We start from the raw sequence: 18,299 nt of genomic DNA on the forward strand, positions 1-18,299 counted from the left end.
GGGAGGACGGCGCGACCCCGGGAAGACGGGGACCGAAGGCAGGGATGCAATAAATATGGTCATTACAGCTGGTGGCAAGGGGATCGTTAGTTTCAAGGCGCGATGAAGCCGTTAGAAGGTTTGGCCGACGTGAAAGAGCAAGCCGAAGGACGGGTGGGGAAGAGGAAGGTTGAGGAAGAAGACGACGACCGGCGAGGACCACCAGAAGGTCCTCGTGTAGTGTAAAGCTTAGTGTAGTATGTAAATGAATTCTCGGAAGTGCAATGAATATGCTAATGTTTTCTTGAGATTATATTGAATATGTATACCTGTTGGGTATAAATTTAATTTGACAACAGCGTTCGGGGTGCACAATGAGGAGCTATCCCCTGTGCACCCAGCACCGCGATAAATACCACCTGCTTTCTAAACTTTAAATTGAGCCTTAGAAAGTGTTATGTGCTGGTTTGTGGCCACAGTACAAGGATAAGATTTCCCACGTTTGAGTGGAAGAAGCTTGATGTTTGGAAAAACCCACCAGCTCCCTCCTGCCGCAGCATCATGGTGGCACTTGTTTCTTGCTGGAGTCCAAGCTGTCTCCTGGTCTCGTCTCCTGGCTGCTCCTACCCACAGCTTTCTTGTCCAGGAGAGGCTTCCCCCCTGGCCTCTTGCATTGACCTTTCTCTGGAGGTGCCAAAAGCAGGAGCTGCTCTCCCCAGGCTCAGGTGCATGCCCACACTGCAAGGCAGCAGTGCCACCTCGGGGCGCTTCCCAGAATTAGGAAGTTTGCTAAAATACGGGTCAGTGTGCACATTTTTAAATTCCCACTGTGCCATGGCACTTATGCTGCCAGGAGAGCTTCCCAAAACTTGGAACTACCTGAGGTGCCTTCTCCAGCTTATTTGTCACGCTGGTCTAGAAACTCTGCTGAAGTCGAAACACCTCTCCCAGCACCCCGACCGCCTTTTGGTATCACCTGATGAGGACTTGTGCCATCTTGGCTTCCACATGAGTCTGCCTTTTGGTGGAGTGCACAGCTGGATACAGCTGTGCTCGTGTCTTCATCTGGGTTATCTCCAAGAACAGGGCCCCTGCGGCTGATTCCGTTATTTAACACTTTGCACTTAAACCACGCTTGATGCATTGCCTTGGTTGCTGCTCAGATAGGCAGCAGCCCTCGCCATGAATAAAACTAGCAGCAAGGGCAAATATTTTGTTTGAGGTTTAGAAGGTGAGCGGCTGTGAGCGCTGGCTTACGCTCTGTCTAGAGATGCCATCAAAGTTAAGGTTTTCCTTTTATACATGTTCCCAGGTATTTTATGTGGGGCTCGTACTGGTGCTTGATAGCAAACCAGCATCACAACCAAGTAACACAGGCCAAAAAAAACACAATCATGAATCTTTGTTAAAGTCCCCTTCAGTTTCAAGCCCTCTTCTGTATTGCACTGATACAGACCATTATACAAAGAGGGAACTGTGTGGTTTATCATTTGGATGCCGTCAATATGCATTCAGAAGGCTGAATCCAAGCAGGATTTATTCATTCCCCAGAGCCAGATATTTCCCCTGCTCTTCAACAGCCCACGAGTGGGCAGAGGCACAAGGGGCATAATCCTTGCCACTATCCCCTCTGCAGCTCCAGAAGAACCCAGGCATGAAGTCTCCTTAAAGCTGCTTTCTTCCTTTTGAAAGTAGCAGCATCAAGACAACCAGGAAAAGCTTGGAGCCTTTTCCTATGTTTAAGCTCTGTTGGGCCTCTTCTTCAACAGCAGACATTAGACGTTTCATTCTTGCACACTTAGATGAGCAAGGGCTGCACAAAATACCCACAGTCCAGCCTTCAATGGTCTTGATAAAATACCACAGTGCTTACAGAAGGAAAGTTTCCCCAAACTTAAATAAGAACATTGCCTGTGACCAGTTTTAGCAAAGGGCAGTAGCTACTGCTACTTCGGATAAACTGCTCAGACAGTTTCTTTCACTTGCACTTTCCAGTTGGGAGCAGAGGGAAGATGACGACTTCTGATCAGCTGCATTCGCTGGGCAGCTGTGTAGACACCAACATTAAAACAGGTAAACTTGCTGTATTTATTTTTATTGTAATAGAAAAAAAAACACAAATAAATCAAAACATCACTTTCTGCCTAAAGACGCTGTTAACACTTTTAAAATGGCACGGGGGAACCCCAGCAATACAAGAGAGAATAGTAAGTGTGGGCAAAAGCGTTCTGTTCCCTTTCGGGAGTTCAGTTTCCCTGCCCCTTTGTCAATCAGCTGGCTGAAGTTCATCACCTATATACACTTACATACACTTCTCAGTCTAGTTTATATTCCTATGAGTAGCTATGGCTGGGTGGAACATTGGGGACACAGTCCTGCAATTTACACATAACATCTTTGGAGAAAATGGGTTTCCTAAGAGGCCTACGGGGGTCTTGTTACCCAGTAAGACCAAGGAAAAGGGATTCCTTCCTATAGTTCTGTTGCTATGAAACACAGAACAGGCCCCGAGCCCAGGACACCCTCCAGGAGCTCCTTGGCTATTGCAAATAGTATAAGGCCGAGTGAAATTTTACCCAGTGACCTTAAAGTAGCAGCATTCTCTCTGCAAAGGGGCTGCTCGGGGCAGGGGGGCAAAAGCAGATTGCAAAATGCATGGGGTGAACATCTTCCTTTTCTTTCCTGCCTCCTGAGAGGATGTAAGAAGTCCTGAAGTAGGCAGCCAAGCAGAAAACAGGGTCAGGACCTCTAAAGTAGTGGACACACAGGGGATACCCTCATTGTGCAAGAGTGTAGGGCAGAAACAGTGGCACCAGTGTTTCCACCACAGGGAGCTGTGCCTGAAGTGGTAGTTGGCTGAAAGAACAAGCACCCACAGCTGTGCTGCTTGCAGGTACCAAACTAACAGACATAGATGTTGGGCTGCACTCTATCAGCTTAAGTATACCTGTTCAACTGAGGAAGCTCCAAGATCTCTAACATGCTACAGCATTTTGTGGCACAGTCATGTGTGTGTTAAGATGAGAGACTGGTTACTCTTCACAGAATAGGTATGGGAAAAGACTGGAGAGGATATAGATACTAAACAGGAAAACTAAGCTGTGGCTTTGCAGAAAACAAACACCAATCCTTCCTCCAGGAGCACCAGAAGGCATTCATAAACGGTTTATTATAGAATGCTTTCTGCAAACAGGACATTTTGATGGGGAAAGATCAAAAGCTTTGGTATAAACTGATCTGTACTAACTGCTACAGTTGTCTCCAAGTCCAGTCCATCAAATGAAATGCTTAAGGAGAAATTGATGGCACACGCAGAGAGTGACAAGGAAAAGGGAAAAAAAAAAATCTGGGCTGCAAGGGCCACTGCTGCGCACTGAGAGCAGGTACACACAAAACTGCAAAAGGGACTGACACTGCCCTGTTTCCACTCATGTAGTGACTCCACAAGGTGCAGGGGCAACAGAGAATTTGAAAAAAAGTGACTAAACTGCAGTTTTCCTCCATTCCATCCCCTCAAAAATATGAACCATTATAGTCCACGCTGAGTAACAGCATAAGAAACTTATCAAGCTGTATTATTCTGTGAGAAAGAACCCAGCAGAGCAAAGTAATCTCCTTTAGGTATGCAAGAAGTTTCCAGTGCAGGAAGTTTGAGATGCAGGACTGAACTTGCAGCAATACTTTTCACAACAAAGCACTGGACAAAGGGCTACACATTTGCATAGATGCTTTTTTTCAGCAGCATCTCGCACGCACGATCCCCATTTATGGAGCATCAGCAATGTTTTCGGGGTTGTCCAGCATCTTTCTTGTGTTACTTCCTAAATATTATTGTTTCAGAATTCGTCAGGAAAATAGCGTATATACATGCATGAAAAGAAATCATTGTGCCTATTCTTTCATTCCCCTGATCTTTTTCCACTGCAAATAATTGCAAAGCTGTAAGAATTTTAATCTAGAAGATGCAGTATTGATACAATCTAACATCAACCTAAGGACAGGACTGCTTCTGCATGTATCCCAATAAACTCAATCGTTCCATAGAAAAGATTAATTTTACTTTTTCTCATTTTCTTTACATTTGAGGAGACCTATCACCTATTTGTATTACACCTAAGCAGAGCCCTGTCTGTGATGTGCCTGACTGCTTTGGAAAGGATAGCAACGTCAAAAAATATTGGAACTCCTACTGTGTCTGCAACTAGATACTGAAGGCAGAATTGGTCCACCTTATATTATCATGCAGTTGCCATGCTATCCCTGCCTGACTCTACTGTAACTCTGGCTTGGTAAAAAAAAAAAAAAAAAAAAAAAAAATAAGCTTTTATGCAAACCAACCAACAAGAACAAAAAAAAAAAAAAAAAAACAAACGCAAAAGCAAAACCTTCCAAAAAAGCGGTACCTGCTTTTTGTCAGGTCTCCTGAAAGGGGTTGGAAGATATATTTACTGGTATCTTGTTGTATAAAAAAAAAAAAAAAAAAAAAAAAAAATCAGCTCTTATGCAAAGATAAATAGTTAACAAGGTTTTGTCTATCTGCTGATAAGCTTACATATGAGAAAAGGAAACATTTCACTTCATTTTACTTTCACCCGAAATTTGTTTCCACCACTTCTACTCACGAGATTCTGTTCTTTCAGCTGGTTCTTTCCCATAACTCTTGGATCTAACATTACAAGGCTCTTGGTAACCTTCAGTTCCAGCCTCCCTCCCACACACCACTAGTCCCATTGAAAGTTTCAACTTTTGAGTGCGATACACACACTGTTCAGCTTGATCACCTTTCACACACAGCTGTGCCACTGCAAATATTCTAATCAGATGAGTTCAGCCTTTCCCCTGAGCAAGTAATATATTGTCAATGAAATACGCAGAAGACTAATCCTGGGACGCCTTCACTTCCTAGGCCACCAATACTTCCTTTGTCTTTCTGCTACAGACTTCAGCAAATACCCCCATAATATAAGCAGTGACAGGAGAAAGAGATGCAAGCCTGCAAGGGATGGCTAGAACATACTCTTATTTACTCCAAATTGTATAATGGGCCTTTGAATGCTCATGGAACAAATTCCCACTTATAAGCATGGGAGTTACTTAGAAACTGTCAGCCTACTCCGACAAGACAACCTTTATAAATTAGTATAATACTATTAGAAATTATGGAAATCTTTTTGGTAGCATTGTCTTACATGCACCCTGATAAATCCTCTCCCTAGGAAATTTTAGATCTTGTCTTGTAACTTCTGTAGAGTTAATTCTGATGGGAAATTATAAAATAGAAATCTGGTAGATTCATGTTTAAAAAGGAAGAGGCCTGGTGAGGCTGGGCACACTCGGTCACTCCTGTTAGCTCTGTCCATTGTGTCTGCTGAAGGTATTTCCTCCGGGTGGCTGGATCTGGATGGAGTCCAGGAGGGGCCTTAAAGCTTGTCCAAAAGGTCTGAGAAAGTAAAGAAATAAACATCTCAAACAGTTTACTTGATGAACAACTTTTCCCATTTACTACTGTAGAGCACTCACTTCCTAGAGTGCAATCAAACCAACATCACAGAAGCAAATTTGAAGAACAGACTTCCACTACAAACTAAAACCAATAAATAAGTATCTTAAATAGGTTAAATTAGTTTAAGAATAAACTCTCTTTAACATGATTTTATATAAGCTAGTTCCGAGTCCTAACATGCCCAGACTGCTAATGTGGTAATACCGTGTCTAAAACCAGCTTTTAGTAATTTATTCTACTTAAGTGTGTGAACGAAATCCCTGTTATGCAACTGCAGAGCTCCATTAAGTATCACATCAGTATCAAAGACTGCTAGAAGAATAGCCTCTAGCTCCCTTATAAGACAATAGTTCAACCCTCACAGAATTTCTGTTGCAATCTGTAGCACCTGGTTTATCTTTCAATATGACTCACTCTGTTAGAGACTTTATCTGATTTTCGAGAGATCTGATGTGATAGGAGCCCAGGGTAGCAGACGTGCGTCTCCCAAATAATGTGGTATACCATTGTTATGAGAAATAAGACCTAAATGATGGAGCTCAAATCATCCCACTGGGATCCTCACTAGCCAAGCGCTTAAAAAAAATAAAATCTTGAGCTGAAGTACCAGGCAGGAATTCCTCATTTCCTCTTTTTTCATATGTTGTTTTTCCATCCAGTCCTAGCTTTAAGACTGCAGCGTTAATTTTAAAATTACATCTCCCTTGCCTCTTCACAAGCAAAGCTGACATCTCCACTGCAATTGCAGTGCTTAGAGCAAGAGAAATGACCTTTAAGAGATAGTGGTTTCTTAAGAAAAAAAAAAAAAAGAAAAGGCATCATTTTCTGAAACTTGCTATGCTTGTCTGGTCACATATAAGAGACCATCACAAAACAAATAGTTTAAGTTAATGGCAGAACAACCACCTTCTGTCTCCTTAGTAACGCCAGTGCCAATCAGCACTTGTCGTACAGTGTTGTAAGTGTTGAAGTAAAGCAAATCGCATCCTCTTCTTCATTTTATGTTGGTTCTCAGAGAGAGCCAGGATAAACTGGTACTGCTGGCTCTGTCAAATGTTTAAGCATTAGCATGAAGCCATACAGTGCAGAGAGGAGCAGAATGCATACTCACGTGGCAAGAATTTCAGCTGGAAGGTCAGTGATGTAAGAAGGGATTTTTCTTCCTGTCAGGAACTGTGCCACTTCATTACTGAAGGTGTTGCAGTTATGTTCAAAGAGGTGATATGACTCTCCCCTGTGCAACAGAAAAGGAATTGAACCATAGAAAGACAGACTCAGCAATAAATCTAACCAGCAGAAAAACTTAGACCCCTAATGAGGAACATCTCCTTACATTAGCACTTCTCTTTCCACAAAGAATTCAAAGACAAATAGGTAAAGTACAGACATCAATTCACCTTCACATTCAAGTGAATCAGGGTGGAAAATGACATCTCTCTGCATCACTGACTTTATACAATTTTTTTTGAAGGAAAAGTGAGGTCAGGTTTCTTCAATTAACACCACAGAAAGAATAAAAAGCAATCACGAGAATTATTGACATTGAAATTTAGCCAGAACACTAAATGCTACTGTTTCCTATTATTTTGAGAAGCAGACTAGACTCTTTAACAGCCAAGACCTTGCTTTTACTCATCTGAAAGTTGGCAGCTTTACTACAACACTTCACCTATGACTCATCGGGCAAAGCATTATTTACTGAAATATTTCATATAGTGCTTTCATTTTCCCTGGTGATTCTCTCAAAGGCATTTCAGGCATTATTCCACTTTATGAAAAACAGTGTGAAAGACTTCCTGGCAGAATGCATTCCCAGCTTAGCTCAAGGCTGGCACACCAGAGGGTTGCCTAGCTGGTAGCTCTTTGTGCATTGGTGTATCAGTTCCAGTCTCATATTCGGAGAGTACCAAATAACACACAAAGCAGACAAAGCTTTGTGAGCAGGACTGGTTTCCTAATACCTTCCTCCATTCTACACTCCTTGCCCTAAAGGCTTTTTTTTTTTTTTGTTATACAGACTTTATAGCACAAGCTGCTACTTACCGGAACATCGATTCCCCTAAAGAGGAAAGATATTCTAGAAAAATTTCTTCTGTAACTTCAGTGTTTCCCAGGTCAACAACTGAGTCTGGGGGCCCAAGAAGTGTCCCTCCCTGTAAAAATTAACAGCCAGAAGACCATGTTAAATGGACAGACTGAAATCTTTTGGAGGACTCTAGTGAATAGAGCTATCGTGGCTTGTCCAGGCACAGGAGGAGGACTTTTGGTAAGCAAAAAGCCCTACTGGCCTCCTCTGTTCTCCAGTCAGAGAACAGGACATAATGTAACTTAAGTTTCAGCTTGTATATGTGGCTCCTTATGATGAAAGTGCTAAACCATGGCAATATTCTGCTTTAGAAGAACGGCCCATCAGTTTTGCCTCTCCGAGAATGGAAAGGTCTGACAAAGCATCATGATTTTTTTTTTTTGTATTTTTCATCTTAAAAAGTTGCTGAGTCTGCACGTAAAACCTATTCATACAAAATTACATAAGGTGTCACTGGCAATGCAGCTGCAGAAGGTGTCTTGAATAGAGTCTATCAGCAGAAGCAAGCCCCAACCTGCATTTAGTTGGGCTTAAACCCACTGTCCATGATCCATTTTCCTGAGATGCCCTGGGCAACCATGGCAAGCAGCCACAGCTGGCTGAATTCAGAAACCTCTTGCTGCTTTTAGAAGAGACAGTGACACAAGCAATTCTGATCAGGTAACCCTACCACAAAATTACCTTCTCAGAAAAATAAGTTTGACTTACAGGTGCACAGCTGGAGATTCCTCCACTGCCATAGAAGAACTCATCCTTATGGACTATTATGGAGGTGTGCCTGCCACAGAGAACAAAAGATTGGTGAAACAAAGGAAATATTTAACCTAGCATGTAAATCACTGGTAAAATTACGTGCTTAAGGACATCATGAAGTTAATAACTGAAAGAAAAGGTCAATGTGTTTCTGTGAGTAGGAACAGGATCTGCTGGGACATGAATGGATATGGAAGCAATGATTACCAAGCCTACTGTAACTCTGTAAATGGTTGGGAAAGAACAGGCTTAGCTAGGTGCCCAGACATGAAGGAACATGGGAAGAGAGGGACTGCCACACTGGTACAAGATCTCCAGCAGCCTCTCTCAGCTAAAGGGTTGATGGTGAACCCACAGAGACAGAGGGACAGAGTTAGTCCTGCTTCCACATTGACAGAAGTTGTACATGTCTGATAGACCCTGACTTGAGAAGAAGGTCAGACAACCACTGGAGACAGATCAATAGAGAGGGAAGACAGATGGACAAAGGGTTTGGGGTTTTTTTGTGCCCCTTTCCCCCTTTTTTTCTTTCTTTTTAAACCCTGGATGTTATATATGTAGCAAATTGAGAGGTGTTTTGTAACCAAATATAGCCACTGCTCTTCAGTGCCAGAAGGCCTGGTTCTGTAATACCTTCTTCCCACCTACTCTTTTACTCTCATGTTTAGACATGCCTGCAATTAGAAGACCAAGTGCTTGGGACAAGGACAACATCCTACCCTTGAAAATGGGTACAAGTGCACTAAAACACAATGACTGCTACCAACACTTTTTTTCATGGGGTCCACAGAGCTTTGAATGGAGAGCTTTAACCAGCACCTGACTGTACACCATCTTACTGTCAATCTGTATTCAGGAACAGAAAGTGCCTTGGTCTCCCTTCAGCACCAAAATGTTCTTAAATCTGAGGCATATATAATCTCCTATTGAAAATACTTCCTACACCATACAGTGTTTAACACACATTATGCAATTTAAATCTAGTCACTTACCAGATGCCATCCAGCTGTTTCCCTGTATGCAGAGAAAAGAAGAGTTATTAGCAATGTATTTTCCAGATTTCAGCCTACTTTCTGTCAGTCACTAAGGAACCATGCCTATTATCTCACCATTACAGTAATCCCAAAGACTTCATCCCAGAATTACTTCTAAAGAAACAAAATGTCTTTCTTTCAAATGAACTACTCTGGTCCACACTACTGCTGTACTCTTTTCCTCCTGCATGCAGAGCTGGCAGCACCATCCTATCCTGCCAGTGCTTACCTTCCTTGGGCTTTTCTCTACAGACACAGAAAATAAACCTTCCCCTAAAATTAAAGTCTTCAAAATCAAAAGAGTTGAATTTTGCACTGATTTCACAATTGCAGACAGCCAGCACAGAGTGTTCAGTCTTTTTTCCCAGGAACTTGAGAGAGATCCTACTTGACCGTATGATCTGTGGAGCTAGTCTCTATGATCTATTCCATGGCTTCCTCCCCCTGCCTTTAAAAACTAACAGCTTAAGTGGGGGACAGAAGGGCAGGGTTGAAGTTTACAGAACTTACTAAATTTAAGTTGTGTGCTTTGTAGAACACAGCAGCAGCCAAGATTTGCTTCAGGCACCACTAAACTGATAATATCATTGTGTCTTTGAGAAAAAGTCCTTTCTGAAATGCTTTTGCAGCTCCCCGGAAGTGGGAAACTTACACCTCTCCTTGTTCACAGCAGGATCTCAAGATCAAACATCTCTTCAAAGGGTCACCAGTTGTTACTGCTCCAGGGTCAATGACTATATCTATCATAACTTAAGGGCTTAGTCCCTGGTATTGTATGCCTTTGTAAACTTGTAGGTAGCAACAGCACGCTATGACAGATACACTTTAGGGGTCACTCTTCTGTTGGTGTCCAGGTTCTTCTAAGATACCTGGTGTGGTAGCAGTGATGGGGTAATTGTCCCAGTTCCACTTGTTCTATGGAAAGACATTCTCTGACTGCTCTTTCTTAGACCAGTGCCACAGCACCAATGGCCTACAGGAGGCGATGGCCTTTCCTGTTCTATAGGCAGAGGGTCTTATACCCTCTTACTTCTCTGTTGGAGCTGCTTTGGTCTCCGAGTGCCAGGAGCAAACATGCTGCTTCCAAGCAGCAGTAGTTCTTCATGAGTTCTTTCTCTTGGGCAGAACCAACTTTCTGTCATCATCATAACTGGCTAGAACAGAGGAATGAAACTGATGAGGATAATTGTTCAAGAGTTTGGATAAATGGATGTTTACATGGCCAAGCAAGGAACAATCACTACCATAATTCTTTTGCTCAAGTCTGAAACAAAATAGGCACAGAGTTTGATAGCTGCTTCAGACGAGGATTGTGTAAGAGTGGAGGCAAGGAAAAGGCTGTTGTGACAATAGAGACATCAGTCAAATCGAGCACACACGGTTTTGAAGTAGGTGGACTGATCTGTCACTACCATGGATCATGGCCAGGCAGCAAGCATATTCACTGTCAACCCATCGCACAGAAACGTAGGTGTGGAGTAGGATGAAGGCCAAGAGATAGTACCAATGATGAGAGAAGTGGAGCAGTCTGTTGCAACACCTTAAGAGAATTTGCTGCCCCTTTGGCCTGTCCCACCCTGTTGCGCTCCTTGATCCTCTGGTCCCACATCTTCTCCATCAGAACTTTCACCTTGTGCTCTAGAGCTGCCAGAAACCAGTGACTCTGCAGGCTCACCAGCAACACGCAAGGCAGGGGACAGTGCACTGCCCTCACTTTAGCACCTGGCCTACGGCAGGCTCCACCGCTTGGTTTTGTATAGTTCAAGCTCTGCATAACTGTTAATATTTTATTACACATTTGTTCACAATAAGTCACCGTTTTCCACTAGAATATTGAACTTTATCCTTCAGGGCAGAGAAAGAAAACATTTCAAGGGCAGCCCAAGCTAGAATTGTAGCTGTCCTTTAGTCTGCCAAACAGAAAAAGAACATCTTAATATTTACTTTCACACAGATTTCCAGCAAACAACAATGAAAGACTTTCCACAGTTACCACTTTGCACCTAAATTCTTTGTGCAGGAGAAGGAGTTATAGCAGATGCTGACAATGTCACAGGTGCTGCCAGGAACCTGCTCACGCAATTACAACACCTACTTCAAAAGATCATTGCAGCAAAGGCTACCACATGTCAGGCTGCTCTAGGAGACTGCAGCCAGCAGTTCAAGGAAGGGGACTCTCTCCCCCAATTCGACACTTGTGAGACCACATCTGGAGTGCTGCGTCCGCTTTTGGATCTCCCCAGTACAAAAGACACTGACATACTGGGCAAGAACACTTGCTGTATGAAGAGTGGCGTGTACAGCCTCAAGAGGGCCAAGAGTACTTACTGCTGTCTACAACTGCTTAATGGGCATGGAGGAAAGAGAGCCTTTTTCTAATCAGAGGTGTGCAGTGAAAGGAAACAGGTGCTAGTTGGGAAATTCCCAACTCAGTAAGAGGAGAAAAAAAAAATTATCATGAAGGTGGTCAAACACTGGGGCAGGGTCCAGAAAGCATGTGGGATTTCCACCCCTGGAGATACTTGGAACTCAGATGCCCAGGGCCCTGAAGAGTCTGCTCTTGCCAGATCTACCTTGAGCAAGACCGCCAGAGGTCCCTTTCCACCAACGCAATTCTCTGATTGCGTGAACAAAACCCAAACAGAATTCAGGAAAGGGACTTTGCATTAGACTGCAGTCCAACCCTGGGGGGCTCCTTTCTGGCTGCTACACACAAAATCCGTGGCCAACAACAGGCAGCAACTGCCAAGGGAACAACAGAACAGCTCTTGGCAAGTGAAGCTGCTTATCTTCACAAGGCAGGTTTGTCTGAGGCTGCTCAGCTAGGTCAGTTTGTGCCAAGCACTGGTTTGATGATCTTAATGGAGCTGCTGACCTGCTATTTTTCCTTGGCTCCTGTAAGACATTAACCAGGCTGGCATTGTGGAAAACACATGCCAGATCTGCAGCACTAATGACAATAAGGCATCCATGGTAGCTCTCCAGCCTGCTGCAGACAAAATAAAATCCCTTTGTGCCACTGGTGGACCATGCTTGGTCAGAGGCAGTGCAAGCCTCTCTGATAACAACATTGTTGGGCAACCCCGTGCCGAAGAAACCTGCCATTTTTGGCCACATAGGCATCACCCAGAAACATCCAAGACCAAAAACTTTTAGTATGCTGCTGCAGCTTCCCATACTGCACAGCTGACTGTTGTCATCTCAGCTCCAAACTGACTGACCGAAGAATAACTCAATGGCCACCAGCTTCTGAGGAATTTGCCCAGCTTCCTTTCCTGCTGCTCAGCAAGAATCTCAGTGTTGTTTGTCTGTTGCATCACGTAAGAAGTTCTGCACAGCCGTCCGTGGACACCATCATCCTCCTCACGAAGTTTTGCCTCTATGACTCCTCTTGCCCTTCTCCCAGGCTCAGATGTTGTACAGAGCAGGTGACAGCTCACAACCACTGCTGCTCCTGACAAGCTCATGTAAAGCAATCAGGGCAGCCTGCACTGAGGAGTTATGGTCTCACCTTCTCCTGGTCGTTGTCCACTATATATGAAATACGTTGCTCCCAGCATGTAAAGGCTTGATACAGACACCAGCTCCAACAGTATGACCAAGCAAGGATTGGCACTTCTCTTTCCACAGCCAGCTGCCCGAGTGACGGCATGAATACAGTATTGCTGTAGCTGGGCTAAGGCACAAGTTGTATCCAGGCCTTGCAGCAACACTTTCCAATAAAGCTGCTTCTGGCAGCACCGTCCAGCTTAAAAAAATAGGTCAAACTTGTCAGGGAGCCTCCCCAAATAATCCCACATTGCAACAGAGGTTACATAAATAGTCAATTGAGTGGTCTAGAAGAAGGGATTGCAAACACCATCCGGGATACTGGCAGACATCATAGTGTTTCATGGTCTTCCACTCCAAACTCCTGTGACACACTGCAATGTGGGCAGAACTATAGGCTGGTACTGCCACCAAAACCAACACATTTACTCATAACGTGAGCCTGTCTTTAACTATATAGAAAAGTCTGATTCCCCAGTGATTTCCATTTGAGCTGCAAAAGCCTTTAAATTGCAGGCATTACCCTTCACTTAATACCTACATCAAAGCCAACCCACATGATGCACATGCATATAATGCAGAATAGGAATGTGCTGGTGAGATGATGTTCTTTTGGGCATCTACTGTTCATCCATGTAAAACAGAGAAACAGCAAGATGCTGACAAAGAGTTGAAATATTTCAAGGGACAGAGGGCTGTTGAGCAGGAATGGGTGTTGCAAATTTAGATGGACACACTTAAACATATAACAATTAGTGCATAGGGTCAAGTTCCCAGGTATCATGTGTCCCACAGGCACTGCCTGTATGCAAGCTCAGCCTGAAGTAAACCTGGAGCAATTCAGCTCAATTTGATCTGCTTCCATTATGAGCTAATGCAAGTCAAGCTACCTTGCATTTGTCGCAGACCACGAACATGGACATGAAAGTTACTGTTAAATCTGTGAGAGTTTAGGGTGATAGCTTGTCAGTCTTTGGAAATTTGTTCACATACCTTAAGGCTTTTTTTTTTAAATTGCTGAGGTGCTTTTATGCGTCTTTCCTGAAAATACTCACTAGAACCCAAGAGGGATGCCAATTCAGCATAGATCTGTGGGCTTAAGCATCTCAAAGATTCAAATCATTTGAATGAGGCAGAGTATCATCTGGCAAGTAAACAAGTTTTTTTATTTAATGTTATTTTCCTTTATAACATTCATAGCTCAAATACTTTCACGGTGCTTACACAAGCCAGAAACCTATGAGAAAAAAAACAATATTCAAATACATTAAGCAATTCCAGGACCATCAGCTTAGTCATAGGAAAGTGGAGAGCCAAGCAGTTATTTGTTTGTTGTACAATTGATTCAGGAGACTGTGATTGTTAGGATACAAGGGTATCCTGAAAGAAGCAAGCAAGCCCGCCTGTATAATTTTAGAATACAATCAAACGGGATTACTTCCATGCTTGGATTTATCTGGAAGGCCAAGCAAAAGGGAGATTAGATGCTCACCAATCTATTTTACTGGCACAGTTAATTTGTTAATCTTGAGGGCCACATGATGTAGTTTATTCCTGTGCATTTTAAATACCAAATCAAAGTGGCATTTGTATATTAATCCAAATTACTAGACTGAAGGGCAGGAGAGTTCCTAGACATGAAGGAATTAATATAAGGAGATGGGCACTTAGTTTACCCCAGTTAGAGCTTAGACCATCCATCCCTGTTCCTTAACTGTAAAGTCACGAAATAATAGGAAGCTTAGTAATTTTAATAACATATCTATGCTCTGTAACGGATATGCAAGCCCCAGAAGACCCTAACAGACCCCCAAAAAAGTAGTGGACTGGTCTCCTGTGGAACTGGAAGCAATATAATTTGGTCAACCAGCGTGGGTATTTCTAGCAGTGCATTGCTTTTGCATATTGTTGCAATTTCCTTAGGCAAATCCATTAAGATTCCTGCCCTCTTTGAATTGAAAATTATCCTAATTAGTCAAACACTTTCTCCTACGTGCTGCCCATAGTGCTCAACTGAAGCAAAAAAAGCTAACGGAGAGGGAAAATCCTGCTTCAGTTCCCTTCTCCTTGAGGAGCCTAGAGACAGCAAAAAGTAGGCTAGATTGGGGAAGGGTAATGCACTTGATTTTCATTAAATCCCTAGCAAATGCTCTGGAGCAAAGCTGATGGAATCTCATATGAGAGCAATTCAAAACTCTTCAGAACAGGTGGAGGAAAGGCAGAATAATGTGCTGGGTCTGGAAAAAAGGAACAAAGCAGAAGGTACCTCATTTTAGCAGTTACCTTTCACTCCAATTCCTTCTGGGCTGTTAAGTCCCTACAGCTGAATGCACTACTTAAAAATTTCAACCCATACACACTCCCAGTCAACTCAATTTATACTACACTGAGCCAAAGCTACCATGTTAAACTAATCTCCTTCCTGTTCTGTGGGTCACATGAGCAATAACCTCAGTTACAGGACAGGAGAACTTTGAAAGCTGCAAGACATTTTTCTTTAAGCCCATGATGCAACAGGATTTTAATCTTCCTTAAAGATTTCTCTGCCTTTGGACATTTACTTCAAAATCAGTACTGCAAGCTGAACTATTCTGTTTTCCTTTCTACCCTCCACAGAATCAGGTGGATTATATTTTCTTTCTTGAAAACATAAATCTCATTGCATTCAGGTTAACAATTATTATTATTAGATCATGTAGTTGGGCATACAAATGTAGTTTCACAGACTGAGAATGGAGGAGAGAGAAGATGCAGATAAAGCAACAGCATGCAAAAATTAAACGTGCCACTTCTGATACCAAAGGCAACTGAGCTAAAATATTTGGTCACGTATGCTTTAGAATAGAAATATTCACTGAAAAAATACAGGAAACTCACAGAAAAGAAAGAAGAACTAAAGTAGTCTGGGTAGAAAAAGAGTAAAATTCAGTGAAAAAGAAAAGTGAAATTCAGTGAAAAATAAAAAAAAAAAAAAGAGTGAAATTCAGTGAAACTTGCTTAGAAAAGTGAAGATGTGTCCAAGGGGCACAACTAAGCCACTCTAAAGCCTACTATGAACACTGTCATATACCTTTGTCTGTCAGGTTCATCATTCAAAACCAATGGAGAGAACTGATACAGAAAAAGCCAGGATAATGTTTAGTAGTGAGGTCTGATCCTTGAACACTGATATAATCCATAATACCTCCGGATCCTATTAGCACAACTGAAGACACCATGTGGTGATGCTCTCGCAGTGGTCAGCCCCATAAGAGATTCATCCCCTCTGGCAGAGGGATCTGAGCTGCTGTTTTCAAGCGTGCTAGGAATTGATTTTTGCACAATCAATTACTATATTTGTTTCTTCTCTCTAAAACACAAGTATTTAAATGTAGGCAATGTTACAGCATTATCACTCAAAGCAAAAGCATAGTTTCAATAAAACTTGGCACCTACAGAAGGAATGCCATAGAAATGACTAATGTTTAACACTAAATCATCTAAGAAATCCTTTCCTCTTCAGCTTCTATGACTTTCCCTGGTGATGTTCAGTTTATGAACACCACTGACCCCCCAAAAAAGGACAATGAAAGTTGAGGTACAGAGAAATAGCAAGTTTTTGTTGTTCTTCAAGGAAAAAAAGAGGTGTGTGTATGAGACATCGCTTTGCTCTTGGGGAGGTTTCTAAAATAACCCGAAAGTATGACAGGGCCGAGTGAAAACGCACAGAAGATACTTAACTTGAAGGGAAAAAAGAACAATGATCTTTTACAGAGAATCCAGTCACTGGATCCACATAATCCCAAATATTCCATAGTCTGCCTTGTCACTGTCACCACGCAGGCCTACTTGGCCCTGTTCCACGAACATGTCTGAACTCAGCTAGTTACCAGGCAGTACTAGCAAGCAACACTTCCCACACTACCGAGAGAATGTTCAGATTTTTAAATTCTCCTTTCGATACTCAGAATCGTAGAAACTTAGCAGCAAACTGTATCTCAAACATAAAGTTTTAAAGTTGTTGTCTGGGCAGCACAGAAAGCACCAAAAATGAAGTCATGCACTAAGTGTTTTTAAGTGGTAATTCAGAAAGCTACCAGATCCTAAGACTGTGGGTAAGAAGAGAGAGAAAAAAAAGCTTTCTCTTGATCTGTGTTGAGATTGGCATGGAGCTGCACACAGTGACAACCTATTTCTGTACAAGTCTTTGCTTGGACCAACATTTTTAAGTAAGACTGGTTAAAATCTGCTCACCTCAAACACAGATAAATTATGCACACATGTGTATTTTAAGATTTATACCTCTTAGCACAAGAAAAAACATGGCTATCACGAACTAACAGGTGAAAAGTTACTTCCCTGAGGGCTACAACAGAAGCAACTCTGACCACACAAGAAGTTTTGAGGTTATCCATTGTAGGAAATACACACCTCCCAAAGCTGTTACTGCTGCCTGGCTAACAGAGCACGCAATGGTATCTATAATATTTTCTTCTCAACTTTGCAATCCTATTGTTGACACATGAAATCTCATGCTAAGAATTATTTGGACTTTCATTTTAAGCTTCCAGGAAAGCACAGAATCTCCTCGTAGGACAGATGAGAGAAGTGAATGCCAACAAACTGCAAAACAAGATTACACGGGCCCATCTGTTCAGACTCTGAGCTGTTGAGAAGTCTCATCTCCCACAGACGGCCGGTCTCACACAGGCCAGAGTCTACACGTAACAGGTATAAACCACCCTCTCATTGCGTTCCCAATTCACGCTGTCAAAACTTCAAGCAAAACTTAAGTTTCCTTCGCATCCCCAGCTGAAGGCTCAGTTGGAAACGCACACGTTCTTCGTAAGACATACAACAAACTTCCACAGACCCTCTGGCAGGAGACGGTGGGGCCAGTCGCACATCACAAACCGTGCAACGCCCAGCCCGGCCTCACCACAACATGGAGCCGCTCGAAGTCAGTCCCCCCTAAACAGCGGAAGGCTTTCTTCCACTGCAGCCTTCCTGCCAAGGCACCACCGAAGCCGGGGCGTCAGGAGCTGCGCTTTCCCTTGCTTCAGGGGCTAAATAACACTTGCCATTAGCCTTTAGTAAATAACGCCAACCGAGGGGCAAAGGACAGATGGGGAAAAGAGGCCGGGCCCCGTTCCCCCGGCGCTGCCTCACCCACAGCGCTCGTCCCGCGGCCGGGGATGCCGCGGCTCAACCCCACGCTGTTCCAGCCCCCCCGGCCAGCCCCGCACACCCCTTCCCAGCCCCCCGCGGCCACCCAGCACCGCCCGTTCCCTCAGGGAGCCCTTCCCCGGCGGGCCGCTCCCTCAGGAAGAGCCAGCCCCGGGGGCTGAAGGAAGCGGTTTCGGCCCCGTTTCCCGGCGAGGCGGGTGGGAGAACGCGACCCCCCCCCCCCCCCCCC

At 43.4% G+C, this 18,299-nt stretch overlaps 1 protein-coding gene across 1 annotated transcript in view; it reads right to left on the minus strand.

Moving 5' to 3' along the window:
- Positions 1-4,449: 4,449 nt before the first annotated feature.
- Positions 4,450-18,299, minus strand: part of DESI1 (desumoylating isopeptidase 1) — a 15,741-nt gene continuing 1,891 nt past the window's right edge. Inside the window, exons 2-6 of the mRNA XM_014964298.1 lie at positions 9,314-9,335; positions 8,277-8,346; positions 7,526-7,635; positions 6,594-6,716; positions 4,450-5,419 (exon numbers count right to left, since the gene is read on the minus strand). Of these exons, the coding sequence (XP_014819784.1) occupies positions 5,326-5,419; positions 6,594-6,716; positions 7,526-7,635; positions 8,277-8,346; positions 9,314-9,335 (419 nt within the window). The 3' untranslated portion in view covers positions 4,450-5,325. The remainder of the gene's footprint in view (positions 5,420-6,593; positions 6,717-7,525; positions 7,636-8,276; positions 8,347-9,313; positions 9,336-18,299) is intronic.

The sequence above is a fragment of the Calidris pugnax genome, unplaced genomic scaffold (genome assembly GCF_001431845.1).
Source record: "Calidris pugnax isolate Ruff unplaced genomic scaffold, ASM143184v1 scaffold44, whole genome shotgun sequence".
Lineage (NCBI taxonomy): Eukaryota > Metazoa > Chordata > Aves > Charadriiformes > Scolopacidae > Calidris > Calidris pugnax.